Source organism: Colletotrichum karsti (assembly GCF_011947395.1).
Source record: "Colletotrichum karsti strain CkLH20 chromosome Unknown Scaffold14, whole genome shotgun sequence".
Lineage (NCBI taxonomy): Eukaryota > Fungi > Ascomycota > Sordariomycetes > Glomerellales > Glomerellaceae > Colletotrichum > Colletotrichum karsti.
The window spans coordinates 750,304-766,015 of NW_024065914.1; the positions used below are offsets into that span (position 1 = coordinate 750,304).

At 55.0% G+C, this 15,712-nt stretch overlaps 2 protein-coding genes across 2 annotated transcripts; one reads left to right on the plus strand and one right to left on the minus strand.

Moving 5' to 3' along the window:
* Positions 1 to 221: 221 nt before the first annotated feature.
* Positions 222 to 951, plus strand: CkaCkLH20_05164 (uncharacterized protein; the record flags this gene model as incomplete). The annotated part of the gene is made up of 2 exons (XM_038887883.1): positions 222 to 488; positions 580 to 951. 2 exons carry the CDS (start codon positions 222 to 224, stop codon positions 949 to 951), a joined length of 639 nt encoding a protein of 212 aa, XP_038746925.1.
* Positions 952 to 7,407: 6,456 nt separating this feature from the next.
* CkaCkLH20_05165 (uncharacterized protein) lies at positions 7,408 to 9,078 on the minus strand (the record flags this gene model as incomplete). The annotated part of the gene is made up of 1 exon (XM_038887884.1): positions 7,408 to 9,078. The coding sequence occupies one exon, from the start codon at positions 9,076 to 9,078 to the stop codon at positions 7,408 to 7,410; it is 1,671 nt and encodes a 556-aa protein (XP_038746926.1).
* Between the last annotated feature and the right edge of the window lie 6,634 nt (positions 9,079 to 15,712).

Consider the following 15,712-nt stretch of genomic DNA (forward strand, 5'->3'; position numbering starts at 1 on the left):
TAGAGGACAGTCATCATGGGTTGGAAGCAGCTGCGACAAGGCTCAGACCTCGACTCAACCGCGACGACATCCGTGGCAACGGCTCAAATGCGACGACGGCGAACCATATTAAGGGCCGCATGTCCTGCGTTTCTCTCCAGATCCAGATTTTTGTTGCCTCCAGTTGCCTACTCTTCCACTCGTACAACTCCCATAAGCTCTATCTCTGATACCTCTTCCCTATGCCACTCACCAACAACGCGGGCGATTTGACGTTGAACGATGTTCCACCTGCGTTTCGAGTTCTTCCCGTGATCGTCGACGGGAAGCATGGCACGTTCTGCCTGTTCTATCTTCGAATTCGGAGCCTGCAGACTGTTGAGGAGACCATAGCTCAGACCCGCCAGCTCTTCGAATCGGCGGAATACCGCGCAAGCTCGGCTGTTCCCCATGGTCATCTCTCCAATCCTTTCATGAAGGAGTCGATCTACAAGGCTACAATCTCGAGTGTGAGTTCTTCTCATTGTTTCACCTGATGGTCAATGTTTTCACGTGGGAACGCAGTGACATGATATCCCGGGCTGGCGCTGACAAGCATAGGTTGGCGTGCCAAACGAGGACCTCGAAGCTGCGATTCTGCCCCGAAACGTCACGATCACCGCAAAAGAGTATTCCCCAGAGCTCACGGCGTTCTTCTGGCGCCCTGCTCGAAGCAAGGACTGTGGACCTTTTGCGGATCGCTATCCGGACATCCTCATCGATGCGGCGCAGACAAGGTACATCTTGATCCACCACGAGATGAGCAAGACAGCGGTTGTAATTGCTGCGGCGATCTTGGTCGCATCTTGGTTGCTCCTGAGCGCGCTAATTGGCATTGTTCGAAAGAACATGGAAGCTGGCTTTACGGTTGCCGGCGTTGGAATCGGTGTGATGGCCTTGTTTGTGGCTGTTCTGAAGGGGATTCAGAAGTAGAGCATTGCAAGGGTCCAGCGAGGATAGGAAGACTTTGGGAGACTGTCGAGAGTACTGTTATTTCGATATCCTGTATTCACATATGGTACTTGTCCATAATGTCGTACATTACATAGATTGTGTCACTCACAACTTACATAGCGAAAGGAAAGGATGGCAACGCATTCCGTCAACATATTATCTATTTAGGATTCCCAGCAACCCCGGAGTGAGTCCTGAGAAGAGACAGAACCGCTCGAGCGTGTCTCTGATTTCGTGACCTTGAACGACCTTTTAGTTCCTCGTCTGAGTGTGTACTTCGGTTTTGAGTAATCAGGCATAGGAACAAACAAAAATCCACCAGCTGTCCAATCTCTGAGGATTTCCGCTAGTTGTATCCTTCCCAGTTATTCGACAAAGAACATGTACCCAGCCGCGACGGATGCCGACGCGTTCGATTCCAAACTTCAACGTCGTGACTCGTATGTCTCTGCTCCGATAACCTGTACGGTTTCGACAGGACTGCATGCTCTGATTCTCGCGATGGTTTGCTTGGACTCTGCCGTACCTCACGCCTGATTACTCCACTTACTCCATTCCAACTGAGGTCTAGCTTTCATGTGTACTGCACAATCAAGAAACATGAGGACATATCGGTAGTATAAGAGCAGACGTTATCCGGGAGAGTTCATTTTTTGGCCGGACAGCAATACGTGCCAGGGGGTAATCTTCCTCCCTGTCCGAATAGGCTGAATGACATAGCATTGGCCACGTCGTCTGGGCTCTTAGCTCCCTGCTATCGCCTCTCACGTTGTCCTTGAGTGAGACGACGGCATGAGCGTTCAACATCTCGTACGTTTCTCTACCGACTGATTCAGTGCTGTATACACCACCAACAACACCGATCAAAGACGAAGGATAGATACCCAGCTGTCGCAGAACCCACGAAACTCGTGAAGTACGCCAAGGGGAAGACGCTGTTGAGCCATCCTCTAAGCAAGCAGACTGTTCTAGGAGGCATCGAACCCGATGCAGAGGTTATCGACAATCAAGTTTGCGATCTGCACATATTCACTACATCAAGCGTTCTTATAGCTCCACCTACAAGCTCCTCAGCTGTCCCTCATCGACGTGTTGAATGAGTACTTCCACTTCCACACGGTCTCCGTCTATGAGAACGTCTGGCGGGGGCTCACTCTTCCTCTCCCATGAAGCTGCAATCTGGTTATCCGTGTCTGAAATACATGAAGAACTCTCTATATAACAGCGTGGTGCCTCCTTGCCCAGGGATATCCAGAGAAGAATTGACAAGACCCTCTCGAGATGCACTGGCTTTAACGATTCTCAACGCCTTGATTCAAAAGACCTAAACAACCAAAGCCATCGCGAGAATCGCCATCATCACTCTGGCCATTTGTAATGTCATCTCCCGCGTAGTCCACCTCGAATATCAAGCCAAAAATGACGGACGATGAATCAGATGTGAACCGCGAACGAAAAAGGATACCCAAATCGCCGAGACTGGAACGAGGCCAGCAGCGCATCGGCTAGCAAGTGCCGTAGATGAAGAAGGCAAGTGAATCTACCTGGAAGTTCAAAAAAAAGTATCAGGTCTTTGGCGAAGGAACAAGGATGGTTGCAAATGGCGCCCAGTTTTATAGCCCGACCATAGCACAGCACGCAGCATACCAGCAGATATAAAACCACATGCCCATTCGCGGAAGAGTCTGGTCCTGCAAACCAGTCGAAAGACACGTCGTACTGAGATGCTGTTGATGGTCTTCACTGCATATAATAAAGCCCTGAGATGGCACTCTTCGTGAAGCCCGCCAGTACCATCTCCGCCCTCAACGACGTCGCGATCCCCTGCGCGATCAACTGCATAACCGACAAAAGATACACAACGGAGACAATATCAACTCGACATGAATATCCAGCTGCGCACATGTGCAAGACCAGGAACGTTCAAGCAGCTGCGCCTATTCAGACACCCAGTCCTGCGAAGTCCATTGCACTACACTGGAGCTCGGTACATATCATGGTGCGTGAAAATCAAGCAGATTTGTAAACGGCCTCACCTTTATACCCCTTCACACAAACCCAATTCTCTCCTGCGTTGGGAGAAACATCCAATGCTGCGTCTACTGAGGATTCCATCGGGCGGGCACGTTCCCGGCTCCGTCCGGATGACATCTCCAACGCCGATCCGACCTCCGACCCCACCCACCGGCGCCGTACCGAAAACTTACCTCGCCGAAACCCCTTCCTTTCAACATTTGTTGTTGTCGTCGCCGACAAAAGAATCAATCCTTCTTTTCCATCGATCTCTTCACGCATCCTCATTCATCCGGCCCGTCCGGTCAAGAGCCATGGAAATCCCTATCAGATCCCTCGGTATCCTCCCAAAGGTAAAAAGACCGATCTTCGAGGCAGGAGCGGTTCGATAATCGTCGTCGGGAATCTCGGGTTCCTGATATCCCGTCTCTTCACAAATATCCAACTCACCTCCCCACATCGTCGTGATCCCGAAGTCGGGTCGTCATAATCGTGATCCAAATCCCACCCTCACCATCTTCCCTCAACTCTCCCTAGCCTCCCAGCCCTCAATCCCAATGCTCACGATAAGAACAATAAAACGTCTCACAACAAATCGAGACAAAAATCGAGAAACCAACCCTCAATTCCTCCTCGAGGCAGGAACCCGCCCCTTTATACCCCTCAATCACCACCACCAGAAAGAATGTCGCCATAAAACACCATCCCCTCGCAACCTCACGCAATCAACGCCACAGTCTCACTTACACAAGCACTCATACTCTCATATACTCCTCTCACTCTCACACATTCACCCGATCACGCCCTTCCACGTCCTCACAAGTCGTGACTGACGCCATCAAACACTCCCCTACCCCAGAACCGCCCCCAAACCCGCCAACCAACCCACCCACCCTCCATCGCCACCTCCAGCCTACACTTAGACTACTGCCTCCAGACATCATCGACAAGGTATCTGACTAGCAACAACGGAGTTCCTCGACACAATCTAATGCTCCCCAGAACTCTCATCTCCTCGCATCTCAGATCCCTCTCCCACCCGCCCGCAAAGCACTCCGAATGGCCAAATCCACCTTACCTTCCTCCCCTCCCCAAAAACCGCAAACCACCAAAAAACACCCACATCTCCAGCCCCCAATACATCACCACAACCTCACATATTTCACCCACAGATCCCTTCCCTTCCATTTCATTTCATTCCATTCCATAAAAAAGGGAAGTACCCGGTCCGTCCCGCACATGACACGTCCCTCTCCCCCTACGATATACTTCACGATCTGCTTCCCTCTCGCTCGGCTTGCCCTACATGCATACGCAGTACCCGTACCCTCAAGCCCCTCATCCTCATCCTCATCCTCATCCCAAAACACCGCCTTCCAAACCCATCCTCGCGCCGCCTTGGCATACATACACGCCAAAAAAACCACCTCCTTCTAAAACAAGACACCGAGAGAAACCCATCAAAAAAAAGTTCCCAACCACCTTCTAGAACGCGCCTAGCAAGTCCCTTAACCCCATCACAGAAAATAATCCCACGCCCTCCCAAGCAAGACCCTAGGGCTTTCTGTCGTCGTACCTTACACTAAACAGACCCGCGCCCAATCACAGCCCTTACAAGGATCTCCCTCACAACCCGCCCGCAGCGCCCAAACAAGCAGGACCCCTAAAAGTGTTACCACCAAGACAGCGAACCCCCTTCCCCTACGAACCTCTTCAATGTCGCACGCACAAAAAAAATACGATATCCATAAAACCCTGAACAAATTACACCATCAAAATTGCCCTTCTCGCGGTTTTAATTTGCCAAGAGAACAGACCTCAGGTCCCCTCCCTTCGCCACAGCCATGTGCAAACGGGCGCACGATCGCGTAACGCGCGACGTCCCGCGAAAGGCGGATCCCGACGATTTGGTAACATTATCTGCAAGGAGGTGGCAATACAGAAACGGTAGGCCCTTCCCGTATCCGTGTGCCCTTTCCTTTTTGTGAAAATGAAAGATATGAAAAGAGACGACTGCCTGCCTCCCGAAGTCTGGAGCCGATCGCTCGAGAGCGGGCATTCCGCGTCGAATTGGGTAAGTAAGCTCTGTCAACTACCGAGGCGTGGAAAAATCTCGTCTAAGCCGCCGGCGGTCGGTCGGTCGGTGTTCGCTTGCCTCGTCTCGGAACCTATCAAGCTGAAATCGACGTCGGTAATGCGCGCGCGGCGGGTATGCCGCGCCCACTACGAAAATCAAACCCGTCGAAATTGGAGCCCACACATCGTCCGACACGTCCGACAATTTCTCGGTCCGCCGAAGGACGAACGAGCCAGCCCGGACCACGTCGTCGTGACTCCTCGGCTTGGCCGCATTGGGGTGGCGGTGAGATTGCTCCGGAAGCTGATCCGTAGTGTGTTCTGCTCCCTTATCTCAATTCTCAGTTTTGCCGTCGCCTGCTAGGACCAGCGGTGTTTCTGCAGGCCGCGTTCCTGTGAGCACAAGTTGGGTTAGGCCTCCTTGCATGCGTCCCGGCCCAGTCCGAGCAACGTGTTCCTGGGTCATGCCCTGCAAGGATAAGTGAGGTTGGGCTCACTGTCTGCAACTGTCAGTATCGGTCAGTCGTGCCCAGTAGAGTTGGCTGCAAGAATATGTGTCCAATATGTGATCGAGATTGGTATGCAACTAATTTCAACAATGTGCATCTGTAGCGTGCCCTTTGCTCCCATGCGGATTCTGATGCCGCAATGTCTGAATCCCATGCTCCCGCTCCTTGCTGATGCCGCTGCGCCGTTGTACACCCAAAGCCTGGCGGCTGTACCTTCCCAAACAAAAAAAAAAGACTCCCGCTCTCATGTCGTTGCGTTTCTCTTGCATCATTGTATGCAGAGATAAGGAAAAAATTTGCCAACCCTCCTCTTCCCTGCTGCGTGCGAGGTCCTTCCCTGACTCACGTCGCAAGTCCCCGTTTGACCACTCAGTAACTCGACCTGCAGTCACATGCAAGGTGGGAGTCAAATCGTTGCCAAGACGTGGGCTGCTCGCGTGGGGAACAACACCCAACGGGGTTGGACCAAAAGCCCCCGCAGACACCGAGTTCGTGCCGTGTGGACTGTTTCCCCATGGATATTGGCGGTCAGGACGCGTCGAAGCCGGAGTGGTTGAGGATGAGATGAGGAACAAAAGAAGTGGCAGAAAAAAAAAAAAAAGGTTGCATGCGCCGTAAAATGCTCGTGGTTCCAATCCGTCGCTATGCATATGCTGTCGAATCAAATGCGAATCAAAAGTGTCGTGGTTGGCCCGGTTCCTTCGGTGACAGCAACATCCGCAACCTTGGGTGCGTTGCAAGGTGAGATGCAACCCTACGGTGCGGTCTTGGCTATGCGGATCCAGTGCTGGAAATCCAGTCTTCGTCGCGTGTCGCTGCAGTCAGGCCATGCGCTCGGAACCGGGCCTTGGAAAGAAGTCGTGTGTGTGTGTGTGCGTGTGCGTGTGCGCGCGCGTTGCTGTGTGGTATGTCGGACGTGTGTCCAGTCGTCTTCGCCTGTAGTCGATGACAACGCATCCTGCGTCTCTCATTTTCGTGGATTGCTCCGCCCCCTGTTTCAACAATTCGAATGTGTGAACATCCGACCGACCAGGTGAATCTCGCTGCTCGCCTTTGGTCGGTCACCTTCGGTTCTAGAAAAATCGACAAATGCAGCAGGTGTAAGTGACCCGCTGGCAAACAGCTCATTTCGCAGCAATCGCACCGCCGGCGAAGGGCGCGAACAAAAAATCCCTGGGCCGTAGGCCGTAGGCGGCAGGCGGTAGAGGGATTGCAAAAGGTCCTTGGCGCTATTACCAAACGGTAAGGTAACGGCAATGAGAAGACCCGCCGATCGACTGCTTCTAGAAGCGAAGACAAATGGATGCCGTTGTCGGTACCCCCAGACAGTTCAGTCGACCGTTCAGGCAGAAAATGGAGACGGCCAGACGCGCGATGATGCTGACCATTCCGCGATATCGGATAAGGCAGGCACTTAGTGTCGGTTCCCTGTCTGTTGATTGCGGACCCAAGGCTTCCCCGTAATTTAGCGTCCCGGGCCCTGTCGAGTGACGATTCCACCCGAGAGGCACGGTGCAATCAGGGCAGGCGCACACAACGTCGCAGGAACCCTGCCCCTCTTGTTTTCGCCCTTCTCCGCGGCCAAGATCGTCGTCGTGTTGCACACCAAGCGAGGAAAAGCCACGGTAGTAAACAGGCTTGCCGCGGGTGAAGAAATTCGGGGCCACCTCCGACCACCTGACGTGCTCGGTTCCTGGAGTCGTGGCACGCTGCGGCATCGGTGCTGGGCGAATCAGCGTTGCATCGTCGGGCGGTGTCCGGTCGTGATGGTTCCTGGAGCTTCGATGACGTCCATCGCTAGATTCGTGTGGTGCCCTGTAGCTGAGTGCGACATTCTTCATTGCGATACGGGGATCCAACGAGCTGGGACGCCATCGGCGCCAACTTCGTAGGCCCGTACGCTCGGCTTCCGCGGTGGCAACGCCCAGCGGGCACGGCCGGGCCGCTGGTCGTCGAGCTTTCCGCGTTTGCGCATGGCCATCTCCATGACGGCGATGCGAATAAAGTCTGAGTTCTCACGCATCTCGCGCTGGCGCATGCCCCCCGGCGGGTAGCCGAAGGCGGTCTGGTTCGGAGATTGAGATGGGGGCTGATAAGGAGACGACTGAGTCGTGCCTGCCGATGTCGTCGGAGAGGGGCCCCGGGTCGCGAGTGGTGCTGCACTCCGGATTCGCTGAATCTTGTAAGTCTGCATCTGAATGGAGGCACTGAAGCTTCGCGTGCCCGTAGGCGCTGCCATGACCGTTGCCGGGTGTGGCTCAATGCGAGCATTGGTCGTGGGGTTCAGATACCGGCGGAGCTCGGCGGACGGCTCCTCCTCCAGCACGGGCGGTCGTCGTTCGTCCGTGTAAGGCACCTTGGGGTCGATGGTGAGAATGGATCTGGTCAGAAAGTCGTCGGGCGGGATGGAAGAAAAGTTGATGTTTGAAATGGATCTCGCGGCCGAGCGCAGCGCGCGAAGAGATGCGGTCAAGTTGGACTTGAAAGCCGACTTGAGGGGGCGCAAGGGAAATGTGTAGTCAGAGAATGAGAACTCCGACTTGGTGTCCTCCTCATCTTGCGATTCGTCGAAAACTCTAAAGTCGAGTTCATCCAGGTCAACTCGGTCACGAGACAGCGGATGGTCCTCTGGCTGGCCGGGAGGTGAGGAGACGGGCTCCAAAGACCTCCGGGGTTGTTGCGATCGCCTCCTCCGGGGGCTTGACCCAAAGGGGGACTCGAGTGACGACAAGGTGTCTGTCGAGAAGGAGTCTCCGAGGGAAGGCATGGACTCGACAGAGACGGTCCTAGTGGAGAGAACCGAGCCGAGCCCGCTGTCACTGATAGACAGGTCGTCGTCTTCCAACTCATCAGGCGGCGAGAGCAGCAAGTCCATGGGGTTCTTGCCGAAAGTGAGGCTGAGCTCCTTCTCACATACTTGCTGTCTTTGGATGACGGCTTCGAGAGTCATGGGGTGGTCGCGCGCAAGCTTCTGCTTGGAGCCGCGTCGCTGTCTGGGGATATCAGTGACGGCCAGCAGTGCAAGCATCGCGGGAGGGACGGCCTCTGGAGAGTGCACATCCCGGGGGCGGGATGGTTTTCTCTGGGCATGTCGGTGAAATAAGTTGGATTTGGATTTTGAGGGGATCTGAACTGGCGTAGTAGGCGTCGTCGGCCTGGTCGTTACGCTGGTGGTTGTCCTGGGAGGACTCGACGGCGCCAGCTTAAACGTTTCGCGGCGAGCATCCTTCCTTTTGGCCATGGTAGCTGAGGTGGTAATGGGAGAAGCAGGGATAGGCGTGACGGTGACAGAAACGTTCTGAGCATCCTTTTTCCGATCCAGGAGGGCAGAAGGCGGCGCCGTTCTGGGGTTGTTGAAGAGGGGAGTAGTCGTTGTCGATGTCGTACTGGCGGCGAAGTTATTGCTGGTCGGTTTGCGTGTGGGAGACGAAGGGGAGGGAGAGGCCGACGGTGGTGTGGCCGTGGCCGAGGGATGCCTATTGTAGTAAAGGAAACTCCTGGGGGACATCATGGCGTCTGGACATTCCCTGGGCCTGGTGCGCCAGTGGCTCGGCGGGGCAGGCCGGACCCGACAGGCAGAGACAGGTTGACAGGGAAGGGGGTGAAAGGGGACCAGACCAGACCAGGCACGCACACACACTCCCTTTGGGGGGTGGTAATGGTACTTTGCTCCCTGAGGTCAGGCAGAGAGGGAGAGGTAGGGATACCTCTGGGCCACTGGACACTGGGACGGTGCTGTTACTGGCAGGCGAGCAACCTCGGGCGGCGGCGGAGGCGGCGGCGCAAACTAGGGAACGACACCGTGACTGTGACTGCGACGGGTTGGGTTGAGCAGTGGAGAGCGTGGCGGGCTGCTGCAGAAGCGCACGCACGATTAGGGGACCAGTTCGAGCGGTTATGGGCCTTGGGCTGGCACTTCGATTAGGCCCTCGCGAAGGGGAAGGGGGTGTGTAACGTGTGGGCGTGTGGACGAGAGGTGGACGGACGTGCTCGTCTGTCTTCTTGCCCTTCTGCCCTTCTGCCTTTCCGGGACTGGGAGGTGCTGTGTGTCGTGTGTCGGGGGCAGGGGTCGGCGATGTTTTGGTAACGTAAAGACAACAAGGCGATGGCAAATCAACGGCGATGCTTTTCAAGGGGACGCTCGAACAGGAACAGCGACGGGTCCTCTGGCGACGGTGATTGACGGGAAGTGACGCAGCGGAGACCTGTTGGAAGGCTTGATTGTGATCGGGTCCTGGATGCTGGGTCTGAAGCCGGGATTTGCTGGAACTGCACCCTTTTTTTTCTCCAAATTCCGCGCGATCGAGAAGCCAGCCGACGGGACGGAATGCGGTGCCCTTGCAGAAGTGAAAAGCGGTTGGCGAATGTCGGACGCGAGTGGGTTTGTGTGTAATGTCGGTGCGGTGCTCTGCGGGTGCGGTTTGCGTAGAGTTGTGGAGGTATCGAAAGCGCACGAGTCGGTCGTCGTCAGAGGTTGAAAGTAGAGGGTGGCTTCTGATAGCACGATGCGAGGAGGACCCGGGTAGGACCTGGATGAGAGTTGGGGGTTGGAGGTTGACGGGTTGAGGTCCTTGGATATCGAAGATGGAAAGCCGTCACGAGGATGAATGCGAGACTGGCGATGACGATGACGGGAATTAGTATTAGGTACGAATAATCGAGGATCGGTCGGGAGGCCTGGTGTTGACGAAAGTCGCTTTCGTTGAGGCGTTGAATGAAGGTATCGGTATTGAGTAGGCGGCGGAAGGTCGGAGAGGCGAAGTCGAGGCAGGCGAGGCGATGACGATGACGACGATGCGATAAGCACAGCTGAGGGAGAAAAGAAGAGAAGAAGCACCACCACTTTCAAGAATGAAGGGTCGAGATGGGAAGTCACTTGGTTTTAGGTGGCAGGTGTTTTGTTTCTTCCAACTTCCAAGATAGAAGTCAGGGCTGGCAGGTGCGGTCTTGATAGAGATAGGTAGATGACTACCTCACATGGAAAGAACGAAAGGAGAGCCGATACACGACTGCCCTGATTAACAATACGGCTCCTGCCTTCTCATTGCACGTCGGTTGGGCTGCTATTGCCAGCACACCTTACACCTCAGTCTGATTGCCGTTTATGGAGCTTATCACCAAGACGGAGTTCCAGGCTGCTGATAAGAAACCTGGGGAAGGACAGGCTTCGACACCGTTAAGGGAAGGGGTCATGACTAGAGACACGGGGTCGGGGAATGCGGGAGGGCTGATGATGCTGTTGCTGATGCCTCTGATGCACCTGCAGCCTGCCTTTCTCGATCTCAGCTGAGGTGGTCGCTCCTTCTTTCCTGCTTGCTTGCCTTTGATTCTTGAGATGGCAGTCGCGCCTCGAGTGCTCATTCCTCTCTTCCTGCTCTGATGTCCTTGAGATGAGTGCCTGCCTCGTGCCTCGTGCCTTGGTCTGGTTGTTCCTGCTTCCTGCCTGATTTGGAGGCGTTTTTGGTCTACCCCAAACCGCAGGCGCAGAGGACTCTACTCGACTGAACAGGGCAGGCGCGATTACACACCTCAGCGCACAGCGCACAGGCCCCAACTGATAAGCACCCGAAGCCTCCAACCCCAACTTCCAATCGTCTTTTGCTCGTGTCCATGTTTGGGTCATAGAGTTTGGGGTGACATGAGTTGAGTTGGGGGTCAAGACAGACAGCCAAGTCCCTTCACTTCCAACGTGACCTCGGCTCAGCTTCAACCTCAGCATCAGTGGGCCTTCTTCGAGTGGAGGGATAATACGAGACTCCAGCGTCCGGCTTCATCTCGTCCTGACGGCTGGACAGCGCCTCCAGTGTCACAATTACAGAGCTCAAATGACTGATCCGCGAGCACTGTGCACTAAAAACGGCCACACTGACGACATATTTCCGCACTTGATTGGCTCCAATGTTCCAGATCGCTCTTTGATAGTGGCAGAGCCGTCATAATAGTGGAATCTCCAAGACATTCGGGGCTCTCCAGCAGGGACGCTCAACAGGGACACACCGTGTGAGTGTCCGGCTGACCCGATCAGCTCTCCATGTCATCCCTCTGCCCTTTGCCCTTTGCCCTTCCATGACTTCTGGCCCTTGACTCAGAGATGGAAGCAAGCTGAGAACCAGGAGATCCACCGACGCCACCACCGGGGCCAATGACAGCTCCGATATCCGTGTTCACCGTGGACACCGTGGATAAATCAGGAATAAACCACCTTATGTAAGGCACACCTGAATATCTCCACTTATCCCCTCCTGCCATCACGGATAGCACAATTCGCATTGTGCACGTTCATGCGTCACTGCCCTCTGTGCTTTTATGCGTAATACAACGTCCATCTTGGCATTGGCATTGGCATTGGCATTGGCAACCTTCCATTTTCCATCTGGCATCGACTCGGATTGCTCGTGTGCCTCGTCCTTTCGTCCCTCGTTTCTTACCTTATCAGCTCCAACCAGGCACAACCACGACCATCCCTCCCATTTCGTCCCATCCTCTTCCACACTCTTCCCTCCGACGACGGAAACGCTCCCTGACCCGAACGCCTCCGTGACCTCCATCTGGACTGCCCAGACTCAGAGACAACCACCAGATCCGTCCGACCTTGTCAGTGTGACACTCCAGTCCTCTGTAGGCAGGCACGCACACTAACTGTCCCAAGGCACGAAGCGAAGCGAAACTTCTTCAGCGCTGCTCTGCTCTGGCTCTGACTCTCCTCCCAAAGGCCTGGACCTGACTCCGAGCCACGTTGACGATGAGATGGAGGCGAACGGCCGCAGAATCTCAGACATTTTCGATCCATCTTTGAATCTTCGCCCGCCCGTCGCCATGACTATCGCCGCCAATCTCTAATCTACCGCCGGGTCCATCACACCCCTAAACTCCTATGTCCATCGCCGGACGGCTATTCATCCTCCGGTACGGATACCTGTCCGGGACCTCGACCAAGTACCAACCTCCACCTCCATCGGCCTGCTCCGACCCCAGACACGTCCCTTCATCCTGAACGTCCACTTTGTCCACTTCGCCGGCCGTCTCGACTCTCGCTGAAATCCCCGACCTCAGAAGCTCCAGTTCTCCCATCCCGGTCGGCCTATGCCATGGCCTTTCGCCGACGAGAAAGGCAGGCAGAAGGAGAGCCGTCGGAGCATTCTCAATTTCGCCCACTGAGCTAGTTCTAGCGCCGCGCATCCCTCGCCTTCCGTTCCATCCGTTCTCTCGGCCACCACCCTCGACCTCGACCGTCCTAACCCCCATCCTCGCTTCCGTTCGTCTCCTCGAGCCCAACGAAACTGTGAACCGGGCCAAGGCCGCTCAAAGAAGTCTACGGGATCTCAGTAACTTACCATCCGCCCGCCCTGCGGGCCTCGTCGATCCCCTCAGCGCCCCTCCCGCTTTCAGCACCATCAGACGTGTCATCACCGCATTCACCCAGCCAACACAGCACTCGAATTCGGTGCAGAGTTGTCAACAGACGAACAGCCGATGCGGCTTGATTCGACCGTCATTTACTCGCAATGTGACATATTCAACAGTCCTTTTTCTCTTCACATGCGTCGAGCCTATCGTCCTTGCACACGAATTCACTACTCGGACACGGTTGGAAGTGTGCCAGCAATCTAAGACGGTGTGTCTGCCTGGCAAACGCATGCTGTTTGCCTTCCGTCCCTCCCGTTGGGTCGCGGATTTTGTCCACTGATTTTATCCAGCCGTCATGGCAAATGATATTCAGGGCTGTTCTCTTTGTGACTTGTCTCACTCACGCCCGCACTTCCCCCGCCATCTTGGCCTGAACATCACTTGCCAATCCCTACCCAACCCCAAGCTCGCCTCGTCAATCATGTTGCTTTCCCTCAGTCAGGTGCACCCGAATGCAACGCCATCGCCCAGTAAGGGGATCTCAGTTCAAGCTGGCTGGAGGAATAACCCGATTATCTCGTTCATCATTCGCTGCCCAGTCACTACAACTTGGTACACTTGCTTGCATCCTATAACTCTACCCTCAAACAGCGCGCGCATGTCGGCATCTCCCATTCAAACGCCGACCAAAACTTCATATTGTTTGCCCGGACATCAACGACTAACACAGAGGCCAGGCCTGGGCGAAGAGTCATCATGCACCACCCCGAATCCAGCTTGGCCATCCCACACCCTCACACAAGTCTCACAGTCGCCTTATCGCCGTGTTCTGATTCGTCGACTCCTACCCCAACTCTGCGTCATACAACACCGGCAACATCAACTGGCGCTGGTCTTAGTGTGGGTGGGAGCTAGGATGGTGGTGGTAAACCCATCCGCAGGTCAACCAGTCGTGAGTCGCAGCCACGCCAAAGCCAACCCTTCTACGATACGGTTTGCGGGGTAACCCATCGATGAACGATGGCCTGCATGCATGCAAGGGACTTACCGTTTACTTCCTGTTGCTGGGAGCAGCTGAGCGACAGCAGACTGAACCGGATGCCAATATCAGCTTTGGACCATTGATCAGAAGACGCACGAAGCAGATGCGCAAGAGAAAGCGCGGGCCGCAAAGCTTCGAGATGGCCGTTGCCCAAGATACTGCAGCATTGACGACGAGGACAACCTCCCCGCCGACGCCGCCAAGGCCCCAAGACACGGCTCCGGATTTCAACGGCGCCATCTAGCACGTCCCATTCCTGGCCCAAGCCCGACACCAAACCAAACCGAACCCGCCGTCAAGAGCGCTCGCTACACACACCACCCTTCTTCTTATCCAGAATCTCGACACCCGGCCTTTTTCGCGGTCTTCAATCCGTCCGTCCCGGTTTACCGCCCATACGGACGACCTGTGTCTCACGCGTAATCCCCCACCACCCTCACGTGCCCTGCTTGTCTGACCTATCCGTGACCACGGCCGACATTCCCATGTGGCCGGTCAGCACGAACCGAACATGGGGTTTGGAATGTTGACACAGTCAGGAGAGCGAGCCGTCAGGCTGATTGATTGCCCCGGGAGGGGGACAGGCATCAGACGCCCACAGGAGTGGGCTGAGAGTTACAGCCTCGAAGATCACCTGAATATCTCATTCACTTATTAACTTCAGCACATCAGATATGGCCAGGTCTAGATTCCCTTAGCGAGCTGAGGCCTCGAGGCTGCCTCGCGTTGACCTCACTCTGGTCCGCGAGCCCACGACGGGTTGGTGGCCGGGACGCATGGCACGCGCAAACTTCCCCTCAACTCTCCTCGTCCCGTACTCCCGAGTTGCATATGAAGTGCACGTTCTCTGAAGGGAAAGAAAGCCCTTACGCAGGTGGCACCGCGGTGAAGGGGGCGAAGGAGCAACACGACACCGCGGTGGCGTCCGTTGGCTGGTGCAGTTGCTTAGCGAATCCGCCCTCTGGAGCCGCAAGCCTCGTTCCTGGTGCGAGAATCCTCTAGCTAAAGCTGGCCGTTCCGCATCGTTTAGATGTCAGTGCGGGATGACTGACGTTCCCCGCGTCATCCTGGACCGACTGGACGGGTAGGCGATGGCTTTCTGGGCATTGTCGCTAAGACACGTGCTTATGGTTCAGAAGAGAACTCGTCTTTGGCTCATGAGAAGTTTAATCAACGGTGATGCAAAGTCGTTGGTGCTGGACCATGACTGGCCGGTAGCTGTGGTGGTTATCATGTTATCGGCAAGTATGATTCGCGGTAATTGCGAGGCAACCAGACTCTCTACTGCTCAAGGTCTAAGAACTTCACTTGAGTTCGGAGAAAGAAACAGTAACAGACTGGTCTTGACGTCTAATCTGGATACATTGACTTTGATTGTACAAGGGCTCTTCGTTACGTGATATGTTGATGGAAGCTTCCCAAGTCTTCATTCTGGATCTTGGAGCAGTCGTGTCTGCCTGAGCAGAAGGCCCGTCTTAGAAAGCCGAACGGCGAGGAGCTGAAAGATTGGAATGCTCCAGACACAGAACCCGCGCTTGTAGACCATTTACGCGGGGATGGTTTATTTGAGGTATCGTGTCTTTGGTGCTGAGTTTTTCTTCTTGCTCATGTGCTACGCTTCATTAACGTTGAACCATTCCGGGTTTCGATGGACGTATATCTGAGATATACGCGGGAGTTGACTGTGTATCCTATATATTGATGAACTCACGTAGCGCGAACATGAATGTGATATATGCGCAGAGCCGAGATG